The sequence below is a fragment of the Phacochoerus africanus genome, chromosome 11 (genome assembly GCF_016906955.1).
Source record: "Phacochoerus africanus isolate WHEZ1 chromosome 11, ROS_Pafr_v1, whole genome shotgun sequence".
Lineage (NCBI taxonomy): Eukaryota > Metazoa > Chordata > Mammalia > Artiodactyla > Suidae > Phacochoerus > Phacochoerus africanus.
The window spans coordinates 39,423,413-39,447,332 of NC_062554.1; the positions used below are offsets into that span (position 1 = coordinate 39,423,413).

At 41.0% G+C, this 23,920-nt stretch overlaps 2 protein-coding genes across 8 annotated transcripts; one reads left to right on the forward strand and one right to left on the reverse strand.

The window, feature by feature from the left end:
- Window positions 1–3,020: 3,020 nt before the first annotated feature.
- Window positions 3,021–11,182, reverse strand: PIH1D2 (PIH1 domain containing 2). The gene is made up of 6 exons (XM_047751816.1): window positions 10,904–11,182; window positions 9,900–10,103; window positions 8,651–8,774; window positions 7,586–7,831; window positions 6,549–6,814; window positions 3,021–3,346 (listed from the first exon to the last, which is right to left on the reverse strand). Exons 2-6 carry the CDS (start codon window positions 10,074–10,076, stop codon window positions 3,212–3,214), a joined length of 948 nt encoding a protein of 315 aa, XP_047607772.1. The 5' UTR covers window positions 10,077–10,103; window positions 10,904–11,182; the 3' UTR covers window positions 3,021–3,211.
- Window positions 11,094–23,752, forward strand: NKAPD1 (NKAP domain containing 1). Of its 7 annotated transcripts, none has more exons than XM_047751818.1 (7): window positions 11,096–11,279; window positions 11,431–11,851; window positions 12,470–12,546; window positions 16,750–16,850; window positions 18,595–18,744; window positions 20,149–20,202; window positions 21,351–23,752. In XM_047751818.1, exons 3-7 carry the CDS (start codon window positions 12,478–12,480, stop codon window positions 21,847–21,849), a joined length of 873 nt encoding a protein of 290 aa, XP_047607774.1. In that variant the 5' UTR covers window positions 11,096–11,279; window positions 11,431–11,851; window positions 12,470–12,477; the 3' UTR covers window positions 21,850–23,752. The 7 variants fall into 7 exon arrangements, with proteins under 7 accessions (XP_047607777.1, XP_047607774.1, XP_047607776.1 ...); XM_047751820.1 differs by having other exon boundaries at window positions 11,843–11,851; XM_047751821.1 differs by having other exon boundaries at window positions 11,094–11,851; window positions 21,354–23,752.
- The last annotated feature ends 168 nt before the right edge of the window (window positions 23,753–23,920 follow it).

Below are 23,920 nucleotides of genomic sequence, written 5' to 3' on the forward strand. Positions count from 1 at the left end.
GCTTGCAGCTGTAACTCCACTTCAACCCCTAGCCTGGTAACATCCATGTGTCGCAGGTGCATCCCTAAAAAGCAAAAGAAAAGAAAAATGTGTACAGAAAAGTATTCTGTGTTTTTCCACCCTAGTGTTGTCTCATGTAAAATAAGAAACCCCTAAAATTATTAAACAAAAAAATATTTAGGTTGTTTGCTACCTTATAATCCTAAATATTTTTTTCTTCCATTTTGTTAAAATTTGCCTTTTTTGGTGGGGGCCAGAGGCGTGATATTCAGGATAATAAAAATGAATTAGAAACATGACCACAATTTATGGCTTTCTGTTGAATTGATGTGTTTTAGTAAATATTTGGAATTACTTACGACGATTTAAAATAAATCTGACCTTCCTTGTAATATGTAATATGTGGAGCTAGTCCCTGAAATTTAGGTCTTTTAGTGTTGAATCTATTTCTACACGTTCATTGTTACATGGAGCACAAGTGACACTCTGTATATTCCACAAATATTTTCTCTGCTGTATTATTATGAAAACAATTCAATATATTAATCTGACTTAGAGTGATTAGTAATTTTAGCCTGAACTGAAGGTTATATAGAAGGAACAAGCTTATCACAAGGGACCATATCAGTATGAGCCACATATGGTTCAAATACATGAAACTTCAAAGATGATTCATTCTTTGCTAATGTTGATGGCTCTGTTGTTCCCTTGACAAAAAAATAAAAAGTTGCATTCTAATAAAAATTTTTCTGAGTTAAACATTAACCTGAGCTATAATCTAAATCTGGATTCATTCTATTTCTCTTATCAGAACTGGAAGAACAAAGGTTAGAAATAGTATTTTGGTTCAAATTAGGTTGTTTAAAAATTAAATGGTATGTTCAATGTGTCTGGTCTAGGATTTTTGATCTGTTTGTAATTATTTTTCACATCAGGTAATTTAAGAGCAGAAACAGCTACGTACGTAAGTTCTTAATACAGATGCATTTTGAATTTATAGAGTTGATAAAATAAGGATTGAGTTTAGGAGGATATAATTAACATTTTAGGCTCAAGGGCTTCTTGTTGGGGTTTGGTACATAGTAAAATGAAAAGTGTGGTCTGGCTCTTTTAAATATTTCACTCCCTCACTGAGGTTTGTGAGTGGTTTCCCAGAGCATGGTCTACAAGACAAGCTGACCAGCGCAAGAGATGATAGGAATGGGTTGCAAGGAATGCTCATCACCCAGTATTGCACAAGTTCTGGAATACATCAGAAGATAACCACTTCTGATTACCGATCTCTAAGATCAAGTTTGTAGGAAAACCTAGTATCTAAATCAAGAATAATCAATGTCCATCTCAGTTTTGAAGGGGAAAATTTGGTAAGATTCAGATTTAAGCTACTCCACATTTCATCATTAATGCTCTTCCTGGACAAAGTTTTGCTTTTTTAGAGAGGGGAAGGTAGAGATGTTATAAGTGAAAGTATTTTGGAAAAGAACTAGGATGTAAACTTCACATTTTAACATTAAGCATGTTTTTTTTTTTCTTTTCTTTTTTGGCCACCCCAGGGCATATGGAGTTACTGAGCCAAGGATCAAACCTGAGACCCACACCTCAGCAGTTAGTTTCTTAACTCACTGTACCACAGCAGGAGCGCCTAAAATTAATAATTTTAAATGAGATTTTATGTTGAATTAGTAATAATTATAAGGAAATATAAGGAAAGTTTTGTATCTAGAGAAGATAATTGAGGTATGTTTAAAGTTTGATATGAATGTCACTTAGGATATAAAAGATACTTTTTTATTGAACAACCATCTGACGACTTAGGTAAATGGGAGTTAAAAAGTACATAACTTCTGGAGTTCCCGTTGTGGCACAGTGGTTAACGAATCCGACTAGGAACCATGAGGTTGCGGGTTCGATCCCTAGCCTCACTCAGTGGGTTAAGGATCCGGCGTTGCTATGAGCTGTGGTGTAGGCTGCAGACATGGCTCAGATCTGGCATTGCTGTGGCTCTGATCAGACCCCTAGCCTGGGAACCTCCATATGCCATGGGTGCGGCCCTAGAAAAGACAAAAAAAAAATTATTAGAAGAAAGGCACCTATCCCAAAGTCAATTCGTTCTTAAAATTGAGTGTATTTTGTGTCTTAAATGTAGTACTATCCAATTACTGTTACTGCATCACTGCATCTACTCTACAGAAAAGTCCGTATCTGATATTAAAAGGTAGGCCTGGGAGTTCCTGTCATGGCTCAGTGGTTAACAAACCCGACTAGTATCCATGAGGATGCAGGTTCAGTCTCTGGCCCCATTCAGTTGGTTAAGGATCCGGTGTTGCTCTGAGCTGTGGTGTAGGTCGCAGACGTGGCTTGGATTCCGAGTTGCTTTGGCTGTGGTATAGGCCAGCAACTACAGCTCTGGTTCAACCCATAGCCTGGGAACCTCCATATGCTGTGGGTGTGGCCCTAAAAAGACAAAAAAAAAAGAAAAAAGAAAAAAAAAAGGTCTGGGTGGCTTGGACTCCTGCAATAGCTGTCCAAGAACTACAGATGTTCACAGAAGCAAAGGCTTGCATATTATTACATTGGCGCTGTATATGTATTGCTGGAGGAAACTCTGACTGCTAGAGCCTATCTTGGTAATAAACTTCCACAGTCTGGGATTTATTCCAGATGCAAAAAACTTGCTAGAGGAGTTCCCGTTGTGGCACAGCAGAAACAAATCTTAACTAGGAACCATGAGGTTGAGGGTTTGTTCCCTGGCCTGGCTCAGTGAGTTAGGGATCTGGCCTTGCCATGAGCTGTGGTGTAGTTTGCAGATCCAGCTTGGGTCCTGCTTTGCTGCTGCTGTGGCCTAGGCCAGTGGCTACAGTTGCGAAACAAAAACAAAAAATTGCTAGAGAAAAATTTTCAACCACTAAACCAAGAATTCTCACATAGGAAAGAAACAAATACATTTTTCTCAAATGATACTTAAGTTACTTAACGTTACAGATAATCTTCATGACAGGTACACCATGAAATACTGTTTAGTAGTTTCTGCTTGATGCCAGAGTTTATTTGAGGAGAAAGAAATTTTTAAAAACAGTAATAGCTGATGAGAAAATCTCATTCCATCAAAAGGAAATCTTAGAAAATATGAAATTAGTGTTTAAGATAAACCTCTTCACCCATGATGAAGGTCCTATAATTCACATGACTGCCACTGAAAACACAAAATATATTAGACCAATGGCATTATGACAATTAATGTAGCTTTCTCTTTGATAAATTTTGCTGTAGTCATTTCAGTATCCACAGTTTCTGGAAGATTCAGATGTAATCTGTACTTCCCGGAGGCCTCAATCAATAAATCATCCTAAGAATAATAAATCAAGAGAGATTTCATTGAAAAGATGAAAATAGAAAAATATTTCCTGGTTAATATTTGTGTTGTGGTGGCAGGGCGGGGGTGGGGGGGGGGAGTCCGCTGTGGCACAACAGGATGGGTGGCATCTCTGCAGCAATCAGATGCAGGTTAGATCCCCATCTTTGAAGGATCTGGCTTGGATCTGATCCCTGGCTCAGGAACTTCATATGCCTCAGGGCCAAAAAAGAAAAAAAAAATTGTATTATTGGGTTTTTATTCCCAGTTATTCACTCCTTTCCCACCAGAAGAGGATCCCTTTTACAGTGAATGAAGTTGCTGCTGTAAATTCCCGAGATCTTAAGGTTGTTATTGCTGCTCTATACATCCAAAGTTAACTGATACAGGATGGCTATCACCATCCTAAATTATATGGCATTGACTTTGGGGCTGATCAGCAAACAGCTGGAAACTTTTTTGGACCCTGGAAAGATGGTGATCCATATTTTATGGTGACCTTAAAGCCCTTAGTAAAACTGTCACAATAATTTGGAAGACAAATAATGTACCTTGTTAATTTGTGGCTTTAGGTACAGAAGTGGGAAAATAGAATACTATTAGCATTTGTTCTACTGGCCACAATTAACAGGGCACAACAAAAAGAGAAATTAGAATTTCCCAGTTTGCAAGTAGAACTGAAAGGGAATATACAGAGCCTAGAAATTCTAAGCCTTGAGGAATGAAAAATTGAACTAGTTTTTTTTTTTTTTCCTTGTCTTTTTGCCATTTCTTGGGCTGCTCCCGAGGCACATGGAGGTTCCCAGGCTAGGGGTCGAATCGGAGCTGTAGCCACCGGCCTACGCCAGAGCCACAGCAACGCAGGATCCGAGCCGCATCTGCAACCTACACCACAGCTCACGGCAACGCCGGATCCTTAACCCACTAGCAAGGCCAGGGATCGAACCCGCAACCTCATGGTTCCTAGTCAGATTCGTTAACCACTGCGCCACGACGGGAACTCCAAAGATTCTTTTTTTTTTTTTTTTTTGTCTTTTTGCCATTTCTTGGGCCGCTCCCACAGCATATGGAGGTTCCCAGGCTAGGGGTCGAATCGGAGCTGTAGCCACTGGCCTACACCAGAGCCAAAGCAATGCAGGATCCGAGCCGCATCTGCAACCTACAGCACAGCTCACGGCAAGGCCAGATCGTTAACCCACTGAACAAGGGCAGGGACCGAACCTGCAACCTCATGGTTCCTAGTCAGATTCGTTAACCACTGAGCCATGACAGGAATTTTGAACTAGTTTTTTATTCTCAACTAGAAAAGGATAAAATTGATAAATCATTATTACTTTTTTTTTTTAATCACCAAAGGCTGATTAAGACTGCCTAGAGGTGAAGACTAAATTGCAAGTTAAAATCTTTGTTAATATCTCTAACTGGATGAAAGTGGACCTCATTAAATCTTTACATCTGACCTAGATCACAGCAATTAGGTCAAAAGAGACATGTCACTGAAAAATGGATGTGCCTACCGCAGTGGCTTGGGCTGCCGCTATGTCGAGGGTTTGATCCCTGGCCCAAGAAATTCCCACATGCCGCAAACGCGGCCAAAAAAACCCACAAAAAACAAAACTCTGGATATGTCCAAAGATGAATTGTGAGGAGTTCCCATTGTGGCTCAATGGAAACAAACCCGACTAGTACCCATGGGGATATGGGTTCAATCCCTGCCCTTTCTCAGTGGGTTAAGGATCTGGTGCTGCCTCGAGCTGCGGTGTAGGTCTCAGACAAGGCTTGAATCTCATGTTACTGTGGCTGTGGTGTAGGCTGGCAGCTGTAGCTCTGATGTGACCCCTAGGCTGGGAACTTCCATATGCCATGGGTGTGGCCCTACAAATAAAATGAATTGTGAGGTATAGCACCCTTTGGAATCTGAAATAAAGTGCTTCCAGCCTGGATTAAAACTAATTTAACATAACCTTTCGATCCTAACATTCTATGAGCAGAAAACAGGCTGAGCAAGCTGCTTAGCACCTAATGACAGCATATTCTTCAATGCTCTTTTTAAATGTAGCTAAAATAGATTATGAAAAAAGAAAAAGAAACGAACCCCCAAAACAAACAAGCAAAAAATGTCCCAAAGAATGGAACATGATGGAACTAGGAGGCTAGGTCATCAAGAAACCTTGTCACAAGACCTCTACCTTCAAGAAAGGGACCCTCACAATATCTGCCTACCAAGATTTCAGAATTGCTGTGTACCTACAGTGACGACTGCGTGTCTTACGTTTTTCCCATTTCTGAATTTAGTCTGTTAACTGGGTTATCCCTTCTCCATTCCATATTGCATGGTGCATGGGATTCCAGGAACTTGAATCTTTTGTCTTTGTAGTTCATAGGTCTCAGTCTATGATGGCAAAATCTTGTACTTGCGAATCTGATACTGGGATTGGAAGAGTTTTTCTTGGGGAAAGAAATATTTGACCAAGAGGGTGAACTGATAGACTGTAGGATTTTTGCCAATTATTATTATTTTTTTCTTTTTAGGGCTGCGCCTGTAGCATATGGAAGTTTCTGGGCTAGGGACTGAATGCAAGCTATAGCTGCAACTGCTGGCCTATGCTACAGTCACAGCAATGTGGGATCTGAGCTGCATCTGGGACCTACACCACAGCTCATAGCAGTACCAGATCTCTAACTCACTGAGTTAGGCCAGGGATTGAACCCATATCCCACGGACACTGTGTCAGGTTCTTAACCTGATGAGCCACGATAGGAACTCCTGTTGCTAATGATTTACTCTTCTAAGAGGATTATACATCCTTGCCATGTAACTTTCAGTGACTACTTGTGAGAAGAATATTCCTTCCAGCCCTACTGATGTAGGACTTGGTCTTATGATTTACTTTGATCAACAAAATGGGAATAAAAGTAATACATCCCACATATGAGTGGAAGTTTTAAGATCCATTGCATGGTTTGGCCATTTCTATTTTCCTTCTTCCATGAGAATGGCATATCTCAACTGGGAATTGTTCACAGTTTTACCTTGTACCTTGAAATGTGCAACAGTCATAGAGCAAAGCATGCTGAGCTTACATGTAACCTAAGCAAATTACTGTCAGCCACTGAGATTGTGGAGTTTGTTACTACAGCATAATAGGATGAATACTGACTGATTCAAATTTGCAGTATTATATATTCAACTTACCTTAGAAACACTAAGGTCACAGAGAGATACTGAATTAACACCAGGTAATTCAACTTTTAATTCAATTTTCAGAGGTTTCTCATTCTGATTGGCCACAATTTTTAATTCATAGGTTGGTCTCTTCATCTCCTCTTGGATCTCTGTACTGGAAATCTCTTCTATCAGACATCCTGTTTTACCTGAAACTTGGTCTTTCGGCAGTAAAAGTTGAGGAAACTCATCTGGATTGCTCATAGTACTGCTTCTTATCTGTTCAAGGGTTAGTTCTTTATGAAAAAAAAAATGAGTGAAATAAAATTAATCAACAACATGAACTGTAATAGACGTAGGGTTAACTAAGAGGGCAGATAAAGCTGCAATTAAATTATTTTGGGGAGTTCCCATTGTGGCTCAGTGGTTAACGAATCCAACTAGGAACCATGAGGTTGTAGGTTCGATCCCTGGCCTCGCTCAGGGGGTTAAAGATCTGGTTTTGCCATGAGCTGTGGTGTAGGTCGCAGACATGGCTCGGATCTGGGCATTGCTGTGGCTGTGGTGTAGGCCAGCAGCAATAGCTCTGATTAGACCCCTAGCCTGGGAACCTCCATATGCCTAGAAAATAACAACAACAACAACAAAATTATTTTGGGATTCTTAAATCAAAAAACTCTTAGACCAAAGAACCTGGTTAAACGTTTGGATTTTTTTTTGTTTTGCTTTACTTTTTTTAGGGTCACACATGCGGCATATGGAAGTTCCCAGGCTAGAGGTCGAATCAGAGCTACAGCTGGCAGCCTACACCACAATCACAACCACTCTGGATCTAAGCCTCATCTGTGACCTACACCACAGCTCATTGCAACAGTGGATCCTTAACTCACTGAGCAAGGCCAGGGATTGAAACCGAATCCTCATGCATACAAGTCGGATTCATTACTGCTAAGCCCCGACCAGAACTCTCATCTTTTAAAATCTAGACTTCCAGTTTGCAAAATGTACACAGGATGCAAAAAACATTTTAAATCAGTTTAATTTTCCTTTTACACTCACTAACTTACCTTTTCTCATTTTCTCTGTTAAATCCCTAGGATCACTTTGAATTCCCATAAGATTTTGTTTCATTCTGTGAATACTTCCTTTTATTCTAAATTTGGTAATATTGTAAGAGTTTGAGAGAGTGAATTGGAGTTGTTCCTCAATGCATTTCATGGCCATCAGTATTAATTGATCTTTTTTCACTTGGTCCTTTTCTGCTACCTGGAGAACATCAGGATTGTAGGCAACATCGATGACTGTGTAAACATCTGTGTGTGTAATTCAGAGGGTGTGAAATGAAGACAATTTGTTTCACTAATGATATTATTAGGTAACACATTAAGCCACATCCTGATAAAGCTAGAAAAGTATAAATTCTCTACCTATATTTTCAGAGACAATCACAATAGTGCTATATATACCAAATTCTAAATAAAGCATTTTATTTATTTATTTGCTTTTTAGAGCAGTGCCTGGGGCATATGGAAGTTCGAAGGCTAGGGGTCAAATCAGAGCTACAGCTGCTGCCCTATGCCACAGCCACAGCCACTTGGGTTCCAAGCCACGTTTGGGACCTACACTACAGCTCACAGCAATGCCAGATCTTTAACCCACTGAGTGAGGCCAGGGATTGAACCTGCATCCTCCTGGATATTAGCCTGATTCACTTCTGCTGTGCCACAATGGGAACTCCTCTTGGCATTTTATACGGGTTAAACACAGTTTGCATTATTAGAAAATTAAACAGCATTCAATTTACACAATGAAACACCTATTAGTCATTAACTATATTATGAACAAATAAAATAGGTAATGCCAAGTAAAATCTGGTCCACGATTATTCCCAATAAAAAATTTAAATTGTGGAGTTCCTGCTGTAGCACAATGGCGTCAGTGCTGTCTCTGCAGTGGCAGGACGCAGGTTCCATCCTAGGCCCAGCACAGTGGGTTAAGGATCTGGTGTTGCAGCTGCAGTGTAGGTTGCAATTGTGGCTCAGATCTGATCCCTGGCCCTGGAACTCCTTATGCTGTGGGGTGGCCACGAAAAAAAATTGTTTTATATTATGCTTTCCCATGCTTCTATGTACCTGATGTCTCAGACATATCTTCTGGTCGGCCAATACTTAGAGGGACTGGATGACTGGTTGATTGGGGAGCTGGGATCCTTTTCCACTCACATAGGTTTATAAAAAGTATTTTTTCTTCCGGTTTCTAGAAAGCAAATAATTTTGCATATTTAAAAACCTAGTTTTTAAATTTTAAGATAATACCCTATGGAGTTCCCGTCGTGGCTCAGTGGTTAACAAACCCAACTGGTACCCATGAGTATGTGGGTGCAATCCCTGGCCTTGCTCAGTGGGTTAAGGATCCCGTGTTGCCATGAGCTGTGGTGTAGGTTGCAGATGTGGTTCACATCCCACATTCCCGTGGCTGTGGTGTAGCCTGGCACCTGTAGCTCATTTGGACCCCTAGCCTGGGAACCTCCACATGCCTTGGGTGCCACCCTAAAAAAACACACACACACACAAAATTTAAAATAATATCCTCAAGGTAAACTAATCACCGAATTTGAGGAGTGAGAACTTTAGGCTCCAAGTAAGTCATTTCATGTATTAAAACTGCATTCGAAAAATTGTAAGAAATTATCGTTACCCTCTTTCTCTAAGCTACTGGCCTTTCATCAAGCATCCAGTTGCCATTCCCAGAGGAAGTGGGAGGAGAGAGTAGGAACTGAGCCAAGCAGCTGTTCCAGTTGAATTTGACCCTATTCCACCACTTCCTTACCTCCCCAACTAAATAAGTTCTCTTCATTTGAAAAACCTCCAACTCTGTTTTTCTCTATTAAATATTTACCTCTTATTTTCATTCTAGCAGGAAATGGTTAATTTTGAGATCTCCAAAATGTGTCAGATATCAATTTCCCATTCTTACTCCTTTAACACAATCGTCCACACTACATTTAATTTCTTTTTTTTTTTTTTTGGTCTTTTTTAGGACCGCACCCATGGCTTATGGAAGTTCCCAGGCTAGGGGTCAAATCAGAGCTGTAGCTGCTGGCCTACACCACAGTCACAGAAATGCTGGATCCTTAACACACTGAGCGAGGCCAGGGTTTGAACCCACGTCCTCATGATACTAGTCAGGTTCATTACCACTAAGGGAATGAACCTGAAATTAAGGAGTTCCACGAAGGGAACTCCTTAATTTCCATTTAGAGTGGAAGTTTCTCTCAAGTTTTGTGTTAAAGTAGCAATAGCTAAGGGTAAGCCATTCTCTGGTTACTCCAGGACCATCTAATTCAGGATTTCCCTTTCTCTGGGCATCAACTCTACATACCAGGATCCTGGTTTGCAGACAGAGCCGTGGTTCTGGGGCCACACAGAGCTGTTTCCCCTCTTTCAGCTGCTGTTGAATGAACTTCTCATAGCTCTCAGGGTTACTTTCAGCCAGATCATCTAGAAGGTTCCAGAGTTGAGTAACTTGGGTGAGCAGACCCTTTGAGGATTTCTCCATGATTGAGATGAATTAGGCCTCTTAAATCTGTGGAAAGACATTTGAGGGAAAAAAGGTCTACTGATTCATTTATTTTTGGGGGAGGAGGAATAGGTCAGGAATTGTTTTGTTGAAGTTAGCAACTATCCTTAATACCTGTGTCTAAAAGACTGTGGCTCAGCACCATTTTATCTTTTCCTTATTCTCTAATTATCTAGTACCACTTCCTACATTCTCAAGATGTTCCCTCAGATAATAAGGCCTTACCTCTGTCTAGAGCCTCAAAAACCCTAAGGGGACAGAGTATCTTTTAAAGTTTGGATTTCCTGGAATTTTCTTGTTCCAGTATCCTGGTATTAGCTAAGTGGTGCCTATCCAGTTCCTTTATTTGCTAGAGGTGTGCTGTGGATTGAAGGCTGCACAAGACTTCCTCAATCTTTGGTATAATCTAGTAGTTAACAGCATGGACTCTGCAGACAGAATGCCTAGAATTCCAGTTTTAGCTCTAGCCATCACTTACTAGCTGCGTGATTTGAGCAATTAATTTACATACATGTATCAGTTTATTCCCCTCTAAATGAAGACAATAATACCTATCTCGTAGGGTTATTGTGAGGATTAAGTAAGGTAACACAGAGAGGCTGAACACTGCTAAGCATTACATAAGAATAGTAATATTCTTTCCACGACTTGAGGTAACCTTCCTCCCTCCTCCTTCCCCTCAATGGAGACGTGTCCCATAGCATCGACAGAATGAGGAAAAAAGTAAGTTTGGGTTGCCTGAACACTACAGTAAGGTTAGACTAAAAGGGAAATGTAACTGTCTTTCCAGAGGTCGGCAAACCCACCTCCTCTCTTGGTTTCCTGACAAACCGCGACGCCTGTTACCGGGGTAACCATCTTGGTACAACATCTAATTGGGTCCGGGAAGCTCCAGGCAGAAAGTTCTTGTTACACCTAGTTCCGGAATCTTCTCTTTCTGGTGCTGGGCTTGCTTTCTGGCTGAGCCCGACCCACTTCTTTTCCAGGAGGGCGCTCACCTCCCTTTCTGCACCTGCTGACCTCTACAGTGTCCTGGAAACCCTCCTGTGGGAGTCTCTGTGACTCCTGTTGGTGGGAAGAATTTCTTAGGGGCACGACTTCCGGCCTGAAAAGGAAGTCGGCTTCCCTCTCTCCCAGATCCCTTCCTCCCCCTGCCCCCGTCACGCGAGGCTGCGGCGCACGGTATGGGTGTGTTTGTGTGTGTTTCTGTGGGGAGGGTGTTGGGAGGGAAGGTTACCGGGAGCTCCGCGGCCGCTGGGGGGCAGGGGTGCCGGTGACGAAGATGGGGGTATTTTCTGTGTCTTCCACTTGGAAGCCTCAATCCCCTCTTCAGCCACTCTAGGTACTTTTTGGGGCCCAGTCGAGGGGCGTACCCGGCCAAAGCGTCCTCGGCCAAAGCGTCCCCATCCTTTTGGGAAGGCGGAACCCAACCTCGGGGCCGTCCCAGAGGAGCGTGAGCGGGGAGTGCGCTAGCCAACTTGGCCGTCCGGATTCCGAGCCAGAGCAGCCTCCGGCCTCAGTCCGGAGAAAATTCTGCCTGTCGGCCTGGGCTGGGGAGAGGCGGCGGTGGCGAGGCCCACGGGTGAGGGCGGAATAACCGGTGGGAAGGCTGCGTTTTCACGAAGGACTCGGGTGAAGCTGCAGAGCTGCCTTTGAGCCCTGACTCCTTGGCTTCCTGGGTCGGAGGAGATCTTGTAATGGAGTGGTTCTTCGTCTCACACTAACAAGATGCCTGATTTCCTCAGGATCAAGGGGTGAGTGAGCGGTGGGGTGGTTGCACAATGCCCCTGCTGGCTACACACGTGAATATCCCTGTCCTCTGTTTTTTGGAGGTTTCTGTCCAAAGTAGAATATAAGATACCCTTGAATGGAGAAATTTAGGGCATCTCGGCATTCGATGTTTTTAGATGTCAATTTTTGTTACTGTTGACATTTGTTTCTCTGACTCTCAAATCTAGGTATTTACTTAATTGCAGACTAATTTTGGGGTTCAAAAGCTGGTTTCTAATCTAGACCTCGTTTGCCTTGGAATATGTGGCCTGGGGCAAGTTATAGCTTTAAGAGAATTTCACCTACGAAATAGGAATGAAGACACTTGCCTCATCTAAAACAATTACTTTGAGAATTAAATGATGTTCCTCAAAGCACTTAATTTTGTGCAGTTTGAAAGAACTCCAGTGATCATTACCTCCTTTCATCCTCACATTGGTGTGGTCAGGTGTTTTCCCCTTTAGTGGTGAAGGAAAAACTATTCTGCACGACTTGTGACTTCAGTGATTTTCCCTTTAACTCATGCTTTATTAAAACACAGTAATAAAAGATAAGGTAACAAAGTGAATTATTATTAAAAGTTACTTATCGATTCATTTCAGATTGAAGAATGTCCCGAGTTCCCTTGGGGAAAGTCCTCCTGAGGAATGTCATCCGGCACACAGATGCTCACAATAAGGTGAGAGGTCCAACCTTGTGATTCCTCTTGCTTAATGAGGGCATACAGTGTGCCGTAAATTATTTTGGTACAGTTGGGAGATACATGATAAATCAAATAGAATTAGAATATAATTTGATAAGTATAATGGAGACATATACAAAGTGCTTTCATGCACTGAGGAAGGAATAATGAAATCTGCCTTGGGGAATTAGGAAAGGCTTCACAGAATGGGTGGTATTTGAGCTTCTGATATTTGAACTGGTTCTTGATGAGCAGGCTCCAGTGTACCAGGTGGAAAACATTATTCAGGGCAGAGGGAAAGTCATGCACTAGCATATACAAGGAGCGTAAAGAACTTGGGGCAAGAGATTGTATGTATCCAGAGAAAAGAGAAGGGGGACTGGGGGCGGGGGGGGGGGGGGATGGCAGAAGATGAGGTCTGAGTGGTAAATTACAGTTAGATTTTGGTGCTTAGAGATTAGACTTTTTCCTCTAGGCAGAAAAGAGACCATCACATTTTTTGTGTTTTAATTTGTTATGAGAATTTTTTTTTTAAATGTCTTTTTCTTTTCTTTTTTTGTGTGTTTTTGCCATTTCTTGGGCCGCTCCCGCCACATATGGAGGTTCCCAGGCTAGGGGTTGAATTGGAGCTGTAGCTGCCTGCCTATGCCAGAGCCACAGCAAAGCGGGATCCAAGCCGTGTCTGCAACCTACACCACAGCTCACGGCAATGCCAGATCCTTAACCCACTGAGCAAGGCCAGGGATTGAACCCGCAACCTCATGGTTCCTAGTCTGATTTGTTAACCACTGAGCCATGACAGGAACTCCATAAAAATGTCTTTTTCTTTTTACTGCCACAACTGTGCCATGTGGAATTTCCTGGGCTAGGGGTCAGATCGGAGCTGCAGCTGCTGGCCTACGCTGCCATAGCAGCACCGGATCCTCAACCCACTGAACAAGGCCAGGGATCAAACTTTCATCCTCGGAGTTCCCGTTGTGGCTCTGATTAACGAATTCGACTAGGAACTATGAGGTTGTGGTTCGATCCCTGGCTTCACTCAGTGACTTAAGGATCTGGTGTTGCCATGAGCTGTGGTGTAGGTCGCAGACGTGGCTTGGATCCCAAGTTGCTGTGGCATAGGCCGGCAGCTGTAGCTCCGATTAGAGCCCCTAGCCTGGGAACCTCCATTTGCTGTGGGTGCAGCCCTAGAAAATACAAAAAAAAAAAGAAAAAACCTTGCATCCTCATGGACACTATGTATGGTTCTTAAGCCACTGAGCCACAATGGGAACTTCTTTAATTTTTTAAAAAAATTTAAAAATTTAAGAAATTTTTTAAAAGTATCATTGAGCTACAATGTTGTGTCAGTTTCTGATGTATATCAGTGTTCAGTTTTAGATAAGTGTATTCATATATATTTATCATGTTATTTTCAATTATGGCTATTAAATATGTTAAATATAGTTCCCTGTGTAATATAGGAGGACCTTGTTGTTTATCTGTTTTATATATAGTAGTTTGTATATGCTAATCCTAATTTAGCCTTTCCCCATTCCCTTTCTCCATTGCTAATCATAAGTTTGTTTTCTGAGAGAGTTCCCATTGTGCCGCAGTGGAAATGAATCCAAATAGGAACCCTAAGTTTGTTTTCTATGTCTGAGAGTCTGTTTCTGTTTTGTTAATAAGCTCATTTATGTCATATTTTAGATTCCACATATAAGTGATAGAGTATTTGTCTTTCTCTTTCTGACTTACTTTACTTCATATGATAATCTCTAGGTCCATCCATGTTGCTGCAAATGGCATTATTTCCTTCCTTTTTAATGGCTGAGTACATACCACATGTTCTTTATTCATTTGTCAGTGGACATTTAGGTTGCTTCCATGTCCTAACTACTGTAAACAGTGCTGCTGTGAACTTTGGGGTGCATGTATCTTTTTGAATTAGAGTTTTCTCCCAATATATGCCCAGGAGTGGAATTGCTGGATGACATTGTAACTCTATTTTTAGTTTTTAGACAACCCTCCATACTGTTTTTCGTAGTGGCTGACCATTTTACATTCCCAGAAATCATCAAATGTTTTTAAGCAGAGCTTGACATGGTCATATTTGTATTTTATTTTATTTTATTTTTTGTTGTTGTTGTTGTTGTTGCTATTTCTTGGGCCGCTCCCGCGGCATATGGAGGTTCCCAGGCTAGGGGTTGAATTGGAGCTGTAGCCACCGGCCTACGCCAGAGCCACAGCAATGCGGGATCTGAGCCGCGTCTGCAACCTACACCACAGCTCACGGCAACACCGGATCGTTAACCCACTGAGCAAGGGCAGGGACCGAACCCGCAACCTCATGGTTCCTAGTCGGATTCGCTAACCACTGCGCCACGACGGGAACTCCCTGTATTTTAGAAAGATGATTTGTTAGTTGGGTAGAGCGTAGATCAGATGGGGCGAAACAGTAGAGAGACCATTTAGGAGGCATTTGCAATGTTCTAGGTGAGAGAAAACAGTGACAGTAGGGATGAAGATGAGGAATTTAGGCAATAGAGTCCAAAAAACTTAATGATCGATTGGATAATAGTGATAATTAAGGGGTCAAATATAACCACCTTTTGTGACTTAGGGAATGATGATCATGCATTAATTGAGATGAGGGTCAAGAGAAAAGAGACAGGTATGTTGGAAGAAGTAATTAGTCTGGTTTTGAACCTGTTGATGGTGAGGTGCTTACAAGCTGTCCAAACAGTTGGAAATTCATACTTAGAGGAAAGGAGAAAAGTTGAGGCTGGATATAAAGGCTTGGAAATTACTCATATATAGGAAGCGGTAGTGGTCATGAGAGTAGATGAGGTCACCTAGGAGAGCACATACAGTGAAGCGACCGCCAAGGACCCTTGTTTGGTTTTCTTTGGTGAACTTTACAACCCCTAGTTTGATCATATGTTATTACCGTCATATCACTTGATACTTTGATTGTGAGTGAGGGTATAACTATTACCTAAGCAGTCTCTGTAATTGTGTTAAACCACTCATTAGATGATTGGCTTAGAGTTGAAAGCAGTGGCTTAAAAAGATAAATCTAGCACAGATATAATAATATTACAGGAGGACTTAGAAAACAAAATGATTTATTGCTCTTTTTTTTTTTTTTTTTAAGGGCCACACCTGAGGCATATGGAGGTTCCCAGGCTAGGGGTCCAATCAGAGCTGCAGCTGCTGGCCTGCACCGTAGCTCACAGCAATGCTGGAGCCTTAACCCTCTGAACAAGGCCAGGGATCCAATCCGCAACCTTGTGGTTGGATTTGTTTCTCCTGCACCACAACGGGAACTCCAAAATGATTTATTATTCTTTGGGCATCTATACTCTGCTCAGATTTTATTTTGTTTTTCTTTATTTTTCCTTTTTATGGCCGCATCTGCAGCATATGGAAATTCTCAGGTAAGGGATTGAATAGGAACTGCAGCTGCCAGCCTATGCCACAGCCACAACTATGTGGGATCCAAGCTGCATCTGTGACCTCCACTGCTGAAGCATGTGGCAGTGCCAGATCCTTAACCCACTGAGTGAGGCCAGTGATCGAACCTGCATCCTCAGGGACACTCTCAGGTTTTGAACCCTCTGAATCACAGTGGGAACTCCCTGTTTTGCTTTTTTTTTTAACCAAAATTATTATGTTGTGAAAAGAGACTTAGCCTAGGAAGTTTAAAGACCTGTTCTTACTAGCTTTTTGACTTTGGTAAAAAAAAAAATCTCTGAGCATTTGTTTCTTTTCAGTAAAATGTAATAATGGAACAGAACACGTAAATCAGCAATAATGGAAAAAATAAAAATCATTATAAAAAAATGTAGTATTGGTACTTTGCTTTCTTCATAAGATTGCCTAAAGTTCAATAGAGATGATACAGTTAAAATCGTAAAGCATTGTAGAAATGTGAAGGATTATCATTTGCTTATTGCAGCATAATTACAATTAAAAAGGTGATAATTATGTGTAGGAGTTAAAAAGCTCTTTTGTTGCTGTAGAATTCTACATATTTGAGATTTACCAAGTTGGATTGTTTAACCACTCAAGAGAAATCGGAATTTGTTTTCAAGGTACCTGATCAAAAAACAGCCTGTAATCCAATAATTAGTACAGACTGTATTTTCAGTTACTTTGCTGTTCTGTAAAGTGTTATTTTTAGTAACTTTTATTTCTTTCCTTTAAAAAAAAATCTAGATTCAGGAGGAATCAGATATGTGGAAAATAAGAGAACTGGAGAAACAGATGGAAGATGCTTACCGGGGCACCAAAAGAAAAATGTTACCCAGCAGTTCAAGGTGAAGTTGGAGTTCTGAGAACCAAAATAATTCTCATCTTATTCAGAATCATTAACCAGTAAAACATCTTGGTATGCTAAGGTAGATGAATTCAGTTCTGTGAGTCCTCAGGCCTTTCCTCTTTCATAAATCTAGAATCAAACAAAGGTAGTGGCTATGGTGCATGTGGCCCCATTCTTCTTTGCAGTGGAGAACTTAAAAAATTCTGCCTTGAATAATTGTATACATTTAGCAATCTGTGGATTCTGACCTTACCTGGCGGCTTTTAACTTAAGATTTTCTGTGGGTCTCTTATGGTCACTTGGCTGATGATTCACCCCTTTCCCCCGTTAGTCTTTCACTTTCTCTCTCTCAGCCTTTTCTTTACTCCATCTACCTACTATCTTGGCCAAGTCACACGGCCTTTCACATTACCATCTTAATAATTTGAGTGTGAATGTGAAGGATTATACAGGCTTGATTGTCTTACCTGTGAAGGTATAGGAATGTCTAAGTATTGGGAATATGTCCTGGACCTCATATGTCTGTTAATGTGAAGCTGTGTGTATGAAAAATGATAGTAGGAAGGCTGATTTCTAAAGTCACCCATGGAAATAGTTAATAGTGAAATATTTAAGGAGAGTGAGTGCCTGGGAAGTGTGTGGACTTTAGAGTGTGATTGGCTGTGTGTGAACGGCTTTGGATAAGAAAGTATTTAGGGTATCCATGGTAAGGAAGGCAGAGTCTCAACATAAATATCTTTTCAGTCTTTTCTCTCTGAAGTTGGTCCTTTGAGAATTTGGAAGCATTTAGTGCAGATGATTTGTTTTGTATTGGTTATTCACTTCCAAATAACATTGCCAGGAACAAAATATTTTTCTTTTGGAGTGGACTATTAATGCCTGTTAAAACATAATCTCTTTAGGAGCAGGTTTCTGATTGTCTCATTTGCCATTATATTCCCAGCAGCTAGAACAGTGCCTGGCAAATAGGAGGCCCTTAAACTTTGATAATCGATTAGGTGGCTTAGTGGCTGGGTAGTGGATGTTGTAAACACAGGCTAGGTCAGGGCTTCCTAACTGTTTTTATACCCCAACATACTCATGGGGTCTGCCTTGCTTCTGTTGTTGCTGAGACCTAACTGTAGCAGGTTGCTGGTTTCTAAGAAAGGGAGTATATTTCAGAATCTCTAGGGCACTTTGAAGTTTTCCCAGCTGTTATTTTGCTCTGCTCCCTTCTTTGAGAATCAGTGAGTGAGGACCAGCATGCCACAGTCCAAAAGTTATTTCATTTATCACTGCAATAGGATGGGTAGTAATGACCATATTTTCATTTGAACAACCACACAAATTAATAGGAACAGATCATGTTTAAATTTTTTTTTTTTTTTTTTTGCTTTTTAGGGCCTTACCCAAGGCATGTGCAAGTTCCCAGGCTAGGGGTAGAATGAGAGCCGTAGCCTCTGGCCTGTGCCACAGCTACAGCAACTCGGGATCTGAGCTGCATTTGTGACCTACACCACAGCTTATGGCAATGCCGGATCCTTAACCCACTGAGCGAGGCCAGTGATTGAACCCACATCTTCATGGATACCAGTCGGGTTTGTTACTGCTGAGCCACAACAGGAACTCACTGAAAATTTTTTTTTTACCTTTAAGTATTAAGTTGTTTTGGTCTCCCCTTAGCTTGTTTAATGAGTTTTGTGTATGATATTCCATAAAGTAACCTCATAGATTGCTTCTAAAAATTCTCTTTTCTCTTATAGCCGGATGCGTAGTGATGGTTTTGATGAAGAAAGTCAAAGAGACTATTGGAGGCCAAAGAATGAAATTTCTGGGGTACTGGATGATGATTTTCTTAAGGCTAAATCCTGGAATAAGAAGCTGTATAATTATGAAGCTAACATGCCAGATAGGTTTGTGACTAAATTCTTGTGAACATTTAATGATATTTGGGCAGAGAATGTATATATATATATATATATATATATATATATTTTTTTTTTTTTTTGTCTTTTGTCCTTTTAGGGCTGCACCCACGGCATATGTAGGTTCACAGGCTAGGGGTCCAATGGTAGCTATTGCTGGCAGCCTGCGCCACAGCCACGGCAATGCTGAATCCTTAACCCACTGAGCAAGGCCAGGGATCGAACCCGCAACCTCATGGTTCTTAGTCGGATTCATTTCCACTGCGCCACGACAGGAACTCCGAGAATGTATACTTTTAAAAATTAATTTTCCCTACAAAAACTTACACAGAAATGTTCATAGCGTAATTATTCATAATGGCCAAATAAGTGGAAATGCAGATGTCTATCAGCTGATGAATGGACAGAGATGGTGTGGTATATGGAATGGTAATAGAGTGTTATTTGGCAGTAAAAGGAATGAAGTACTGATCCATGCTACAATATGGATGTACCTTGGAGACATGCTAGATGAAAAAAGCCAGACCCCAAAGGCCACTTATTATATGATTCTGTGGAGATAGAAAGTAGATAGTGATTGCCATGGGCTACAGGAAAGGGAAGAATGGAGAGACTGCTAATAAATAGCAGTCTATTAGCTATTTTCTTTTCGGGGTGTTGAAAATGTTCTGAAATTAGATGGTTGGTGATGGTGATGGCTGAATATTCTAAAAGCTACCAAACCATACACTTTAAAAGGGTGTATTTTATGGTATATGAATTGTATCTCAATAAAGTTATTTTAAAAAGTTGTCCTGGAGTTCCCGTCATGGCTCAGTGGTTAATGAACCCGACTAGTATCCATGAGGATGTGGGTTCAATCCCTGGCCTTGCTCAGTGGGTTAAGCATCCAGCATTGCTGTGAGCCGTGGTGTAGGTAACAGACGTGGCTCAGATCTGGTGTTGCTGTGGCTGTGGTGTAGGCCAGTAGCTACAGCTCCCATTTGACCCCTGGCTTGGGAACCTCCATATGCTGCAAGTGTGGCCCTAAAAAGATAAAAAAAAAAAAAATTTGTCCCAAGGTAGATAGCATTATGTTATGGAGTGTTTTTGGAGAAGTACTTCACAGATTGAGGAGAGTCTTAAGATTTCTTCAGTGGTTCTTAAGGAAGAGAATGGCAGGTTCTCTTAACAAATGGACCAAGGAATCCTTTGTTTCTGAAATGGCAGTGTACAGTACAGCAGATGTAACCAAATTACTGAGTTGTAAATGTGGCATTGGCTCTACTGTAACTCTTTTTCTTTGTGTCCGTGTATGTATGTATGCACTCTTAATTCTGTTTAATTTGTCTTGATTTTTAAAAAATGTATGCATTGCTTTAACAGTACATGTAACAAAATGTCACCTTACAGATGGGGTCACAGTGGATATAAAGAGTTATACCCTGAAGAATTTGAAACAGACAGGTAAGGCAGATAGGTTTATTGAAAAAAAAAAATGCTGGAAAGTAGTACAAAGTCTGACCTATAAATTGACTGCCTGACTTTTACAAAGTATATGACATTTTGCCATTAAAAATATAACCAAAGAGTAGTTCCCATTGTGGTTCAGCGGTAACCCAACTAATATCCATGAGACCTGGGTTCAATCCCTGGCCTCGCTCAGTGAGTTAAGGAGCCAGTGTTACCGTAAGCTGTGGTAAAGGTTACAGACATAGCTCAGATTCCGAGTTGCTGTGGCTGAGGCATAAACTGGTGGCTACAGCTGTAATTCGACCTCTAGCCTGGGAACCTCCATATGCCACTTCGAGTGCAGCCCTAAAAAGACAAAAAACAAGCAAACAAACGAACAAATAAAAATGTAAGAGCAATTTAGTTGGGAGGCAGGACAAGTTGTATTTTGCCTTTCCCTGAATAGAATGTAGATTTATTTATTTATTAGTTTGTTTATTTTAAAGTGGCTTTATCACTGGCACTTGGAAGTTCCTGGGCCAGGGATTGAATTGCAGCCCGTGTGGGATTCTTTAACCTACTGCACTGGATTGGGGATCAAACCTATGCCTCACCAGTGACCCAAGCCTCTGAGGTTGGATTCTTAACCCACTGTGCCATGGCAGAAACTTTATATAGCATGTAGATCTTTTTTCTTTTTAGGGCAGCACCTTTGGCACATGAAGTTTCCAGTCTAGGGGTCTCATCAGAGCTGCAGCTGCCAGCTTCTGCCACAGCCACAGCAACCTGGGATCTGAGCCACATCTGCTGCCTACTCTGAAGCCCTTGGCAATGCCAGATCCTTAACCCACTGAGTGAGACCAGGGATTGAACCTGCATTCTCATGGATAATAGTCGGGTTCTTAACCCACTGAGCCATGATGGGAACTCCAGCATGTAGATTTTTATATGTGGTATTCCATATAGTAACTCAGTATGGCCGATTAAATGTTTTGTCTTCATTTTAAAGATAAGGAAACAAAAACTCAATGATAAAGTCTCATAGTAGCCTTAGGTCAAAGCTTTGATTTAAAATTCAGGTGTTAACTTCAACTTCCCATCTAGAAAGCAGAAACTACATGTTTTATTTTCTATAGTAAAGCAGTTTTTTTTTTTTTTATTAGTAGTGATCAGCAAGATATTACCAATGGGAAAAAACCATCTCCCCAGGTAAAATCATCTACCCATGAATCTCACAAACATAAGAAGTCGAAGAAATCCCACAGAAAAAAGCAGAAGAAAAAGTCACACAAAAAACAGAAGAAAAGCAAAAAGGAAGCCACAGATATAACAGCAGATTCCTCAAGTGAGTTCTCAGAAGAAACTGGGGCTTCTAGTACCAAGAAAAGGAAACAACCACATAAGCGCAAGAAAAAATCCAGGAAAAAGTCTCTCAAGAAATCTGCTTTATTCTTAGAGGCAGAAAGTGACACTTCCCAGTCAGATGATTCTGCATCCAGCAGTTCAGAGGAAAGAGACACTAAAAAAACCAAAAGGAAAAAGAGAGAGAAAAAGGTTCACATCCCTGTAGCTAACAGTGAAATTCAGGAGAGGACAAACAAACGCACAAATTGGAAAGTGGCTACAGATGAGAGGTCGGCGGAGAGTTCAGAGGATGACTAAATGAGAAACATTCTTTCGTTTCCTGTGTGACTCTGGATATTTACAGCTTTTAGACCTTAGGGCTTTGCCAGAGACTGTGTTGCTCAGCACAGGGGGCCCAAGGTCGCAGCTGTCCTGTGCCACCTCTGTACCTTCTGACAGACTTCTTGTCTTCTCTTTTGGCCTGTTAAACTTGATCCTTTTATTGTTAATAGGGAATGTTATTTTGTTATGAAGGTTTCTTGAAGAGATTATTTTTCGTGATTAATCACATTTAGGGTAGAGCGCATATGCAGGATATTAAAGGACCCAGAAAGCTGAATCCAGTTATGACCTGGGTATACCAGTTGGAATGTTGAATTTGGGGAAAGCAGGGGCTGGGGTCAAGAGAAGGATTGGAACTAGTACTGTATAGAATGGTAAGGGAACATCATGTTGCTCTCATCTGTTTATATAGCAAGTGCCACAACTTGACTTTGTCTTGAGCCTTGGTGCTTTGATCTTTCTGTATTTTGGCCTGTCAGGTGTGGCCCAAGTTTACTTAATGAGGAAGTGAGCATAAGAACAAACATTCATGGTTAACATCCACACAGAGCTGTTATTTGTAGACACTAAGGTTTTTTGTTGTCAAACATCCCTGCTGGACAGGGTCTGTGAGTACACTGAATATACCCTTAAACATGGTAATTGGATAGTAAAAGGTTTTCTTAGTTCCAATGTTGTTTATTGCCTAAATGGACTTAGGTTCAAAATTATTTCTTCAGTTGTCTTAGACAAGTTCTAACCAAGTAGGGAAGAATTAGGCATCAGTCGTGCTGTCTAGTAGTGCTCTGAACAGGATTCAGGGCAGCAACTGCTATTTAATTTTGTCTCCCTTATTCATTTCTTATCTGTTAATGAACTTTAGGTTTTCCCTGAAACTAGGTTCAATCAGTTTCAAAATGAAATAGGCTTCTCAGGGACATATCCATTTCTTCCTAGTCTGCCTTTGGATTAAAGCACCAAGCAGAGAACTTATTTCCCTTTGCTGTATACTGTGATCCCTACTATGTTAATTCTTAAGAAGCCAAAATATCACTAGAAGGCTGGCAGAATACAAGTGAATGTTTTCATAATGGAGTATCAAGTAACATTGTTTTTTCCTGGTTATCACTTCATGGGAGGAGTTTAAAAGTTTGAAAACAGTAGACTTTTTGTTCTTGGTTCTGCCACTCATTTGTTGGTTATGAGGTCTGAAGGTAAGTCAACCTCCCTGGCCTTCCCCATGTGTAATAGACAAATACTTGATGTTAGCATGATAGGGTAAGACACCAGCAACAGAATATAACTGATAGCATTTCATGAAATGATAATATTTTGTAGTTCTGAACTATTAAATTTATTCTCTTTACAGAACAGATTTCTAATAAAATACTTAGTCATAAAATACATGGTTGGCCAGAGGTTCCCTACCCCCTTGATTATAAGCAGGTGCTACCTTTTGGGATATTTATTTGAAACATTAATACTTCAGTAATCAATATTCAATTGTTGATATTCTATGGTGTTATATTTTGGAGATTAGCAGGGGCTCAAGGAGGGAAGAACAGTCTGTAATTACTACCTCTTAAACCTAAAGCAATTGTTTTGTTATTAGAGCAAGTGAGATCTTTGTGGAAAGGAGTTTTCAGCATGGGTTTTGTTTTTTAACATGGTTTCTGTGCTATAAAAGTAGTGATTCTCTGCAGACTCAGGAAGATGGGCCAGTGGAACAAAGGCATCTCTAGGAAGTTGGTTGTTGGGTCTTGACCTTCCCTTTCTCTCACACTAGCAGGCCTCTTTCCCAGTGAATACACATCTTGGCTGTTTTTTGTCCCCCCCCCCCCCCCCCCAATTTACCTTTTCTTGGTCATGTATAAGCAATAAAGCTGTTTTCTGTTCCTCACCTTTCTCAACCCCATATTTTCTTCCTTTCCTTAGGCTAAGGATTTGATGGTTCTTCTAGTCCCCTTAAATATGGCTTAGGGTGGCTCTTCAAAACGTAAGCTCTCCCATTTGCACTACTGGCCTTGGAACATAGTTATTTCTAGTGTTCCTGCCAATCAGATCTATA

Bases quoted from the DNA above. Each gene is read 5' to 3' on its own strand.
- PIH1D2 (XM_047751816.1), bottom strand. From the start codon at position 10,076: ATGGAGAAATCCTCAAAGGGTCTGCTCACCCAAGTTACTCAACTCTGG. The intron at 8,775-9,899 runs GTATGTAGAGTT...TTTGCTTTCTAG, and splicing joins GTCTGCAAACCAGGATCCTG to AAACCGGAAGAAAAAATACT. The intron at 6,815-7,585 runs GTAAGTTAGTGA...TTTTTCATAAAG, and splicing joins AACAGAGAAAATGAGAAAAG to AACTAACCCTTGAACAGATA.
- NKAPD1 (XM_047751817.1), top strand. From the start codon at position 12,478: ATGTCCCGAGTTCCCTTGGGGAAAGTCCTCCTGAGGAATGTCATCCGG. The intron at 12,547-16,749 runs GTGAGAGGTCCA...AAAAAAATCTAG, and splicing joins ACACAGATGCTCACAATAAG to ATTCAGGAGGAATCAGATAT. The intron at 16,851-18,594 runs GTGAAGTTGGAG...TTTCTCTTATAG, and splicing joins ATGTTACCCAGCAGTTCAAG to CCGGATGCGTAGTGATGGTT.